This window comes from Excalfactoria chinensis, chromosome 17 (assembly GCF_039878825.1).
Source record: "Excalfactoria chinensis isolate bCotChi1 chromosome 17, bCotChi1.hap2, whole genome shotgun sequence".
Classification (NCBI taxonomy): domain Eukaryota; kingdom Metazoa; phylum Chordata; class Aves; order Galliformes; family Phasianidae; genus Excalfactoria; species Excalfactoria chinensis.
In genome coordinates this window covers 3,960,841-3,970,877 of record NC_092841.1, presented here as the reverse complement: position 1 = coordinate 3,970,877, position 10,037 = coordinate 3,960,841, and the positions used below count along the sequence as shown (strand labels likewise).

General features: G+C 61.8%; 2 protein-coding genes across 2 annotated transcripts in view; one reads left to right on the top strand and one right to left on the bottom strand.

The window, feature by feature from the left end:
- Positions 1-613: 613 nt before the first annotated feature.
- Positions 614-5,671, top strand: SPHK1 (sphingosine kinase 1). The gene is made up of 5 exons (XM_072351623.1): positions 614-1,143; positions 3,350-3,499; positions 3,607-3,701; positions 3,858-3,973; positions 4,408-5,671. Exons 1-5 carry the CDS (start codon positions 747-749, stop codon positions 5,183-5,185), a joined length of 1,536 nt encoding a protein of 511 aa, XP_072207724.1. The 5' UTR covers positions 614-746; the 3' UTR covers positions 5,186-5,671.
- A 425-nt stretch (positions 5,672-6,096) lies between these two features.
- UBE2O (ubiquitin conjugating enzyme E2 O) overlaps positions 6,097-10,037 on the bottom strand; it is a 47,421-nt gene continuing 43,480 nt past the window's right edge. Inside the window, exon 18 of the mRNA XM_072351622.1 lies at positions 6,097-9,271. Within this exon, the coding sequence (XP_072207723.1) occupies positions 8,511-9,271 (761 nt within the window). The 3' untranslated portion in view covers positions 6,097-8,510. The remainder of the gene's footprint in view (positions 9,272-10,037) is intronic.

The window sequence follows — 10,037 nt, the reverse complement described above, 5'->3', positions numbered from 1 at the left end:
TGCTGTGGGGCTCCTCTGTTTTTAGGTATCCCGATAAGGCAAAACCCAGCCAGCTTTGCCTTGTGCACGTTTGGGTGTTCATCCCCCCATCCTCCCTGCATCTATAGGGTGGGTTTCAGTGGGTGCGGGGGTGAGAAGGCTGCTGGAAGTGGGAAGGGGATGGTGCCCTGGTGCTGGGAGTTGTGGGGTCAGCGCTGGGTTTGGCTCTGTGCTGTCTGTGCTCAGCCTGGGCTCAGTCTGTGCTCAGTCTGTGCTCAGTCTGTGCTCAGGGTTATGGGGTCTGGGCTGTAGGGTGTAGGCTTTGGGTTGTGGGGTCTAGGCTGGGTTATGGGGTTTGTGCTCAGGGTTACGGATCTGTGCTGGGTCACGGAGGTCTGTACTTGGGGTTGTGGGCTGTGCACCGGGTCACGGGGCTGGTGCTTTGGGTTGTGGGATCCGGGCTGGGTTGTGGCATCTGTGCTTGTGGTTCTGGGTCTGCGGGGCAAAGGGCAGCTGCAGGCACAGCGCGGCGGGGGCCGTACCGGGCCGGCTGGCATCCCCGGGAGCCGCCCGCTTCCACCGCAACCCCCCGCCCCTCGGAGGGCAGCGCTCGGGGAAACCGAGGCCGGGCGGCGGAGCGGGGTGTGTGAGCGGGGGGGGTGTTAAATGGGGCCGCCTCCTGCCATTGCCGAGCAGCGCGCCGGGTGTCAGCAGCGAGCAGCGGCGGGCGGCGCTCCCGGTGCGTGCCGGCCCCGCTCCGCGCTCCGATGGCCGCCGGCCGCCGGGTCCCCTCGCACGGTGACGGCGGTGCGGTGCTGCTGCGGGGCCGCTTCTCTCCGGTACCGTCTCCTTGTTCGGCCTCTTGGTCCGTCGCTCTGACCGAGCGGGAGCTGCAGGTGCTGCGTCCCGGCGGTCCCGACGCCGCGCTCCGTTTGGCCGATTGCGTGGGTAGCTCCGCGTTCCCGTCCGGCCCCTCCGCCGCCTGCTTCTCCCTCGTGGGTTACCCGTTCCGTAAGGCACGATGGGGATCCCCCGCCCGGCAGCGCCTGCAGAGGACTTTCCGCGTTAACCAACACTCGGACGCCGAGGAGAATCTCCGCATCGCCCAGGCCTGGAGCCAACGCATCCGAGAGCTCTCGCTGCCCGCAGCGCCCACGCGGGACGGTGAGAAGCGGCTGCTCCGCGCGTGGGTCTGGGGGGGGGGGGGAGAAAAAGTTTCCCGGCCTGCGCGACCCCGCTTGTGCCCCCCCCAGCACACACACACACACACACACACACACACACACACACACACCGTGTGCCGGCACTATGGGACGTAGCGCAGCGCACCGTGGGGTCCTGCTGTCCGTCCGCAACGCGCGGCCCTTTGCGCTGCTACCGCCGCCTCCTTCCACCGCTTTAATGAGTAGCGAAGCTTTAACAAAAGCGGCGGCCGCGGGGGGAGGAAAGTCCGCTGACACACGGAGCGCAGCAGCGGTGGGGCGCACAGCTCCGTGTGTTCCATTACCCCCCACAACCCGCGGGCACAACCCGCGGAGGGGCAGCGGATGGAGGACGGAGGACGTTCCTCCCTTCCCCGGTTGGAGCAGAGGTTGAATTCCTCTGCACCGCAGCGTTAACGCGGCCGCCCGGCTTTGCTCAGCGCAGTCCCCGCTCCGGTGGGAGGCAGGCAGGGATGGAGGGATGCTCTCCCATCGCTCTGCTGCCCGCGTTCTGCTGTTCTCAAACGCGGCCTTTTGGTGGAGAGCAGCTCGTAAATAAGAACAACCGAACAGCCGAGGCCCGATGGGAGCGAACGGCCGCCGGGCTCCGGCGTTGCAGCGCGGTGGGGCGGAGCGGAGCGCTGCCGAGGGACGCGGCCGTGCGAGATTTGCGGCTCTCCGCTCGCCGGGGATTTACGGAGCTGCTTCCCCCGGTTCAGGACGGCGGTGCCGATGTTTCTCACCACGCCCCGTGCTCGCCGTGCTTGTGCGGGGCAGATAAGGCCGCCGGCGTGCGGGGCGATCGGGGCACCCCGTACCTGCAGCAGGGGGGGCAGCCACCCCACCCTACGGCACCGCAGTGTCATCCTTGGGGACGAAGCCCATTTCTCCCCCTGATGTTCCCCCGGGGCCGCCAGCACCGTCCTGCCCTATGGGGTCAGTGGGGTGTGATGGGGTCAGCGGGGTGTGATGGGGTCAGCGGGGTGTGATGGGGTCAGCAGGCTGTGATGGGGTCAGCAGGGTGTGATGGGGTCAGCGGGGTGTGATGGGGTCAGCAGGCTGCCCGCAGCACGTCGGCTCCTCGTGCGCTGCCGTCATTGCTGTGCCGCTGTGGCAATCCTTGTGCCGTGCGCGGGGCACGTGGCTGGGGGCTGAGCGGCGCCCCTTCCTCCTGCTGACGCCGCATCCCACCCCGTGCAAAGGGGCGGCGCTGCGACCCCCCCCGTCTGCTGTGCGGGGAGGGGAGCAGACCCCATCAGCCGGCTGTGGGGTTGTGCTGTGGGGCGCTCGGTGCCACCGATGGGGCCGGAGCGGTGCTGAGCCGCGGCCATCGCTGCGGGCAGCGCCCCGAGAGCAGCCAGCCCCGTCCCGTCCCATCTGCTGCCGGCTGATAAGGAGCCGTGCGGGGCTGTTGGGTGAGGGCCGGCGCCGGACCCAGCCTGCGGGACTCGGGGCCGGCCGCACTCTCAGGTTCTGCGCAGCCCAACCGGCCTTTGCCCCGCGTTCACGGCGTGTTCCTGCACTCGCGGCTCCGGGTGTATCGAGGGGCTTCCCGGGCTGCGCCGTGCTGGGAAACGCTGTCAGCGTTCGTGACTCACCGCTGCTGACGGAGCGCGGCCGTGCGCTGTCATATGCACAACATCAGCCCTGCTCAGCCCCCCCCGAACCTGTGTTTGTTGTGCTGGCACCGTTGGGCTCCAAGGAGCTGCGGCACAACCGCAGGGCACGACCCGCAGCATCGCGGTGCTGTGCTCACGTTGCATCCCTCTGGTCCCTGCAAGGAGCCCCCGGGGGCTGCAGGGTGCTGCTGGGTCACAGCAATGCATGGGGAGGGCACGGGGTGAGCGCTGCAGGGGATGCGGGGACAGCAGGGCGTGGGGCAGCCCCCACCAGCCTGTAATTACAGCACGGCTGGGGCCGGGTGTGTGTGAAACCTGAGCCCCGTGGGGAGCAAAGCATCCAGCTGCCAGCACAGGTGGCAGTGCCGGCTCTGCTTGACCCCCCCCCCCCAAAGCCCTCATCCCCTGTTCACTGAGCAGATGAACCCCCAGGTCTCTCAGTGCAGACCCCCCTGTGGCCCCTACTCAGCACTGCGTGTCCCTTAGGAGGTAGCAGGCTGCTCACTGAGCCCACCAACCCCGCCATGCTGACCTCCTGCTCCCCCCCAGGTGCCAGCTATGGGGTGCTGCCCCGGCCCTGCCGAGCGCTGGTGCTGCTGAACCCGCAGAGCGGCGCTGGCCGCGCTCTTGAGGACTTCCAGGCCGTGGTGCAGCCCATGTTGGCTGATGCCGACATCACACCCACCATCTTTGTCACCGGTGAGTCCCCCAGGACCCTCCATCCTGCCCAGCACCCACCTGGGATGGGCTCCTATGGGGTGGCAGTGGGCAGGGTGGAGGAGTCAGCGTTCTGCTTTGCACTGCAGAGAGAGCCCACCACGCTCAGGAGAAGGTGCGGGATGAAGAGCTGTCGCAGTGGGACGTGCTGGTGGTGATGTCTGGGGATGGTCTGCTCCACGAGGTGAGCGCCCGGGGACACCCCTGGGCAGGACTGGGGGTAAAAAGGGAGGAGATGTGGAGACAAAACCCAGCTGGAAGCCATCGGGGCACCGTGGGGTCACTGGGGTCTTTGTGCAGCCCCACGTGCCACCAGCTCCCCCACACCTTCCTCCTGCAGGTGCTGAATGGGCTGATGGAGCGGCCGGACTGGGAGGAGGCCCTGCAGACACCGCTGTGCATCCTGCCCGGGGGCTCTGGGAATGCACTGGCTGCCTCCATCAACTACTACGCGGGGTGAGTGGGGGGTGTGTGGGATGGGGACAGCAGCCCAGCGTGGTTCATCCCTGTAGAGCACGGGGAGCTGCAGCTTTCTTCTCTCCAGGCCTTGAATGTGCCACGTTTTCACTCCAATGAGTGTGGGGCTGGGCTGAGCACTGTGGGGCTGGGCTGAGCACTGCGGCTGATCCTGTTGTACAGCTGAGTGCCCCGGGGTCGGACTGGGGTTGGCCCAGGCCAGCATCCTCTGGATGGGAGAAGAGCTCAATGGGAACCGTACCCAACCATCAGCCTCGGTGCGTCGGTTCTCTTCTAAGAGCTGATTTATGCTTGTCCTTGAAGCCGTCCCCAGCAGACACCAGCACCAGCTGGGATGTGTCCCAGCCACGGCACAAAGGCAGCATCCTTAGGGGGGGTCACAGCTCACCCTCACCCTTCTTTGTCCCCCTCAGCAACGACCACGTGGCCAAGAAGAAACTGCTGACCAACTGCACCTTCATCCTGTGCAAGGGGCTGCACGCTCCGATGGACCTGGTCTCATTGAGCACAGCCTCAGGCAAACGTTACTTCTCCTTCCTGGGCTTCGGATGGGGTTTCATCGCTGACGTGGACATCGACAGCGAGAAGTACCGGCGGCTGGGCAATGCGCGCTTCACGCTGGGCACGCTGCAGTGCTTGGTACGGCTGCGTGTCTACCAGGGCCGCCTCTCCTACCTGCCTGCAGCCGCCGAGCCGGGCACCCCCAGGGACAACAAGGCGCCCGGTCACCAGGCCAAAGCAGCAGCGGGAACAGAGGTGCTGAGCGGGCACGGGGCGCTGCCTGCCGACACGCTGCTGGTGCCACTGGGGCAGCCGGTGCCGCCGCATTGGGTGGTGGTGCCCGAGGAGGAGTTCGTCTGTGTCTACGCCATCTACCAGTCCCACCTGGGCACCAACCTGCTGATGGCTCCCACGGCGCGGCTGCACGACGGCTGCATCCACCTCTTCTACGTGAGGGCCGGCATCAGCCGCGTGGCGCTGCTGAAGATCTTCCTGGCCATGGGCAGGGGGACGCACATGGATCTGAACTGCCCCCACCTGCACTGCGTCCCGGTGCGCGCCTTCCGCCTGGAGCCGCGGAGCAGCGCCGGCATCATGACGGTGGACGGGGAGGCGTTGGCGTGTGAGCCCGTGCAGGGCCAGATCCACGGCCACATGTGCCGCGTGGTCACTGGTTCCACTGGTTCCTAGGGCCGGCAGCGGGCAGGCAGCCCTCCTCCACTCAGGAACCTCCTCTTCCAGCAATAGCTCTCTGTGCCCATGGAGCTCTCTGTGCCCATGGAGCAGTCTGTGCCCATGGAGCTCTCTGTGCCCATGGAGCTCTCTGTGCCCATGGAGCTCTCTGTGCCCGCGGGCACTCGGCCTTTTGCTTAGCTTTACCCTGCTGGGGACGGCACCGTCCCATTGACGAGCCGTGAGCCGCAGCAGGTAACTCAGTGCCAGCTCCGTCCTGGTGCCATCGGTACGACGTCCCCACATCCTGGGTGGCTGCGCCGGCACAGCTACATCCCCAGGTTTGGTGGCACCGCTCGTGTCCCCGCCGGGCTGAGCCGGGACCAATCAACACCTACCAGGAGAAATCAACCACCCGCCGGGTTTGGTTTGGTTTTGTTTCCAAGAGCTCCCCGTAGAAGCAGAGTTTATTCTTGTGAGAAATGCAATAAATACGGAGCGTTTGCAACAAAAAAAAGCAACCCAACGCCACCCAACCCCAACACAAGGACACACCCTGGGTGTGCAGTGCCTAAAGGGGGGGAGGTGAGGCTGAATGCGGCCATTGGGAACCCACAGCTCCCCTCACAGCTCATCGAGGGGCCCTTCCCAGGAGTTGGGCTGGGGTGGATCACAGCCTTCTGTGCAGTAATTACAGCTCAGTGGCAGCTCTCGGCACAAAGGAGGGCAAAGAGCCACGTTTATTCATCTACAAAGCATGCAATTAGGATGGGGGGATGGAGAGAAGAGCCTGACTGATCACACACACAGCTGGGGGGTCCCGGGCAGCACAGCCTGCAGGGGCTGCACAAAAAGGGGGGGGGGGATAAAGGAGAGGGAAGAAAAAGAGACTGAGCCCAAACTACTCACAGAGGCGGAATTTAATGGCAAGTCATCGTCCCTCCTTTATTACACCTGGGTTGGCCAAACCACCACCACCACCACCAAACAATTCTGCAGGTAAAAAAAAGGGTTTTTTTTTTAATGGTCACACAGCACTTTATACATATATCGTTGAAAGCAACCAAGCATCCACATCTGCAACGTGAACGACACACCTCTAAGCATGGCCTCAATGCTCGGGTCCGGGGTTTGGTTTGGTTGGTTTTTAGTTCATTTTAAATACTGTACAACGGAATCCAAGGCTACAAACAAACCCACCTCGCGATGCTTCTCCTCTCCCCCAACCCCCAGCACTTAAAACAGTTACAGGCTGCTCGGCTTTGCACCTCGCACAGTCGTGTAGCCAGTTTTAAGGCCAACAAAATGCAGCATGCTTTGGCTATTTATTATTATTATTTTTTTGTTATTTTTTTTTTCCTTTTTTTTTAATGTGTGTGGTTTTTTTTTTTAATGATTATCATTATTATTATTAAGGTTCGAAGCCTTTGTAACTCTTGTTACCCTTAAATATTACATACATACACAGGGTGTGGGGGGGTAAAGGGGAGGGGGGTAAATGACAGAGCTGCAGTCTGCTCAGCCACCACAACCCGGTCACCAGGGAGCTTCACATTATCAAAAGCTTAGAAAACCTGTAAACCTCCGTGTGCTGTGCTGGGGCTGAAACCCCCTGCAGGGCAGCACCCAACTGCTGGGGGGGCACCCAGCCCAAAGCTCTTTGCTTCTGAGTGATGGGAAAGAAAGGGGGGGGGGGGGGGAAAGTGGCCCGGATCCCTGTGAGCAGATCAGGCTGTGCTGAGTGTGCTGGGGAGCAAAGGGACACAACGGAGCTCAGACAGCAGCTGGTTCATCCCTCTGACCAACAGCATTCAAAGCAGCCACGTGGAGGGAGTGAAGGGCAGCCACAGTGCAGGTCAGAAGCACAGCGGGGAGATGCTGAGAGCAGACTGCTGTGCTGGGGGGCAGAAGGCGGCCGCATCCTGGCCGTGTTCCCTTCCACCCCAGCCACGCTGACAGAACAGATCTGCCTCCATCCTTACTGCTGGATGCTCCCAGCTCTCCCTGCTGTCACGGCTGGAGGGACACAGCCCGACTGCTGCCTGGGTGCTGATGGGACCCCCCCAGCTCCACAAGTGAACGCTGAGTGCACACAAAGGCTCCAGCGAGGTGCCCAGCCAGGAGGCAGCTGCTGCTGCAAAGTGCTGAAGGTCCCCGGCTCTGTCAGTGCTGTGCTGCCCTGCCCAGCTGCTTCCCAGAGGCCCAACAGCAGCACACAGATAGGATGCGCTGCGCCCACAGCTCTACCAGCCACAGCAGGTTTAGGCAGTCACAGGAAACACTTGGCCAGGGGAGGAAACAGCAGCAGCCCACACCAGTGTCGGATGAGCTCCAGATACTGGATGAGGAACCAGCACAAACTGCTGCTCCCGTACGAGCTGACCACACTGCATCAGCTCCTGCCTGTGGGTGATCCCGGCTCCAACAGCCCCCAGACCCAGTGGCAGCAGGTGATGGAGAGGCAGCAGGTGTGCCATGCTTCCCCCCCTCCTCAACCAGGCGCTGGTCTGCAACACAAGGCCGAGAGCTGAGGTACACCCAGTGCTGCCAACGGGGCTGAAGGGAAGGTTTGGACAGCTGAGTAACGAGGGCAGAGCCCCACGTCTCGTGTGTTTCTAGACATGCATGGGGGGGGAAAGGGAAGTCCGCCTTACTAGGAGAATAGAGTGTGGATGGTGGAGCTGATCCCAGGACAAAGAGCAGCAGTCACAGGAGCGGATGGAAACCCCGCAGCACTAACAGGGCAGCACAGAGTTCTGGTTCTGCCCGTTCAGTTCTGATCAGAACCTCATAGCTATCGGTGAACAACTACGACTAGAGCAACTCCATACGGTGCAGACAACTTCAATGCAAACAATCCAACGTCTCAGTACGTATCAGCTCGGGTATGCTTCAAAAACCCACGGTAATGCAGAGAAAAATGAAAGAGGGCAGCGCCCTTCAATTCCAGATCCTACAGCAATCGCTTCTGGCTCCAACCCCAGCAGCAGAAACTGCCGGGTGGGAAGAGTCTGCGTGGAAAGGTGCCCCAAGATGAAAGTGCAGAGGGAACGTGGCTGCAAGACTGCTTCTGTGCGGGGCTCCCATCTTACCAGCGCAGGGTCAGACTCGCAAGAGGAGCAACTATGTGGGACAGGGGGAAGGAAGGAGGGCTGGGGGCAGATCCATGCTTAGACAACCTTTCCTCGGAGGAGCAAATCAGGCCTACCACCTTCTTTGGAACAAACCAAGCTGAGGAAGAAAAGCTGGAAGGAGAAGCCAGTTTACTGGTAACAGCATTTGCCAATTTCCTTTCTGCTGCCTTCCCTTCTCCTCTGCACCTGCCTGTCCCTAACCCGACGGTTTACTTGTCCTCTGTCCACTCTGGGATATTGGCCCCTGCTAAGGCAGCCCGGTACTGCTGCAAGACACCGCGGATGCTTTTAATGAACCCCTTGGACAAAGGGAAGAGGGGAAACCCAATATCGGGGTAACCGCTCTTCTCCGGAAGGAAACTCCTGTAGCTCTTTCTCCTTTTCTTTGGTTTCACGCTCGGCTGCGAGGCAGAGTCCTGGGCAGCCTTCCCCTCGTCCGTTCGGTCTCTGGCCAGGTCCACCCCCCTGGCTTGGCCCGCGCTCTCCGAGTCTGAGTTCTGGTGGAGGTCGCTGGCGTTGGGTGTCGAGGTTGTGAACTCCGCCTCGTCCAGCTCCTCCTTCCCATCCAGCGCCGAGTCGGACAGCTCGGCCGCCGCTCCCTGCTCTGCGGAGCCGCCGTACTCCCCCACCACGTTGTTGTCTCCGGGGCTGTCGGCCAGCGTGCTGCCTGCAGAGAGGAGGGAGGCGGAATCGGCCCCGTTGCTCTGCTCGTGGCTCCTCTCCACCAGCTCGTTGGTCTCCAGCCAGGACTCGATGCGGGACACCAGGCGCCAGCCGTTGCAGCGGAAATGCTCGCGGATTTCATGCTCAAAGACCTCGACGGGTCTGCGCAGCAGCTGCATCATGGACTGCACCACCCGGATCAGAGTCATCTCGTTGTAGCAGCGGCTGTTCTCGTAGCCCTCCTGAAGGCCCCGGTCGCTGTCGAAGCCAGCCTCGTTGTAATAGGGCTCGTTCACTAGGATGAGACCTGGAGAAGGAAACGGAGGGCGGTGGGTTAAAGGAGGGGCCTGCTTTGTTGATCGGCACCCACAGCGCCTCGCTGGGAGGCAAATCCAGCAGCAGGAAGGGCTGGAGGAGAACACGTGAGGGAATGCTTTGGTTCCTGCTTCTGAAGGCAGGCCAGCACTCTGCACAAGGTGTTATCACAAAGAGGAGCACTTGGAACGGCTCTGCAGCCTTCTGCTCACACATGGGAGGATCCCTGACACCACTGAGAGCAGTGATGGAGAACAGGCTTCCACCGGTGTGGTGCAGAGGGCACACAGCAGCAGAGGTCAACAGGGTGGAAGGAAATACATGTCACAACTTTCCCTCTCTTCCCAGCCAAAAAGAGAATGCAAACGTAACCCAAACTCTTCTTAAATACATGCTTTCTTTCCCCCTTCCTCCTCTGAATAAGAAAGGAAGCCATATTTTCACCTGACCATCCTACCCAGTATAGTCCCACCAGGGCAGTGCAGAGACAGGGAACAAAGTGACAAACCACCCACAAGGAGCTTCCCCTGCCTGCCTCTGTCAGGCTGCAGTTCTATGTAGGTAGCAAAGACACTGATACTGCCACAAGCTGCATTAGAGCTGGTGGAGGTGACAACACGAGTCTCTCCAAGACCAGGCAGCAGGAAGGAGGGAGGGAGATTGCCCAGCAGCACCACGCGTTGCTCCAGTGAAACATCCAGCAGTTCAGCCCCTACATTTGGATGCTCAGCTCTGTAAATGAGAAAAGGCTTTTGTTG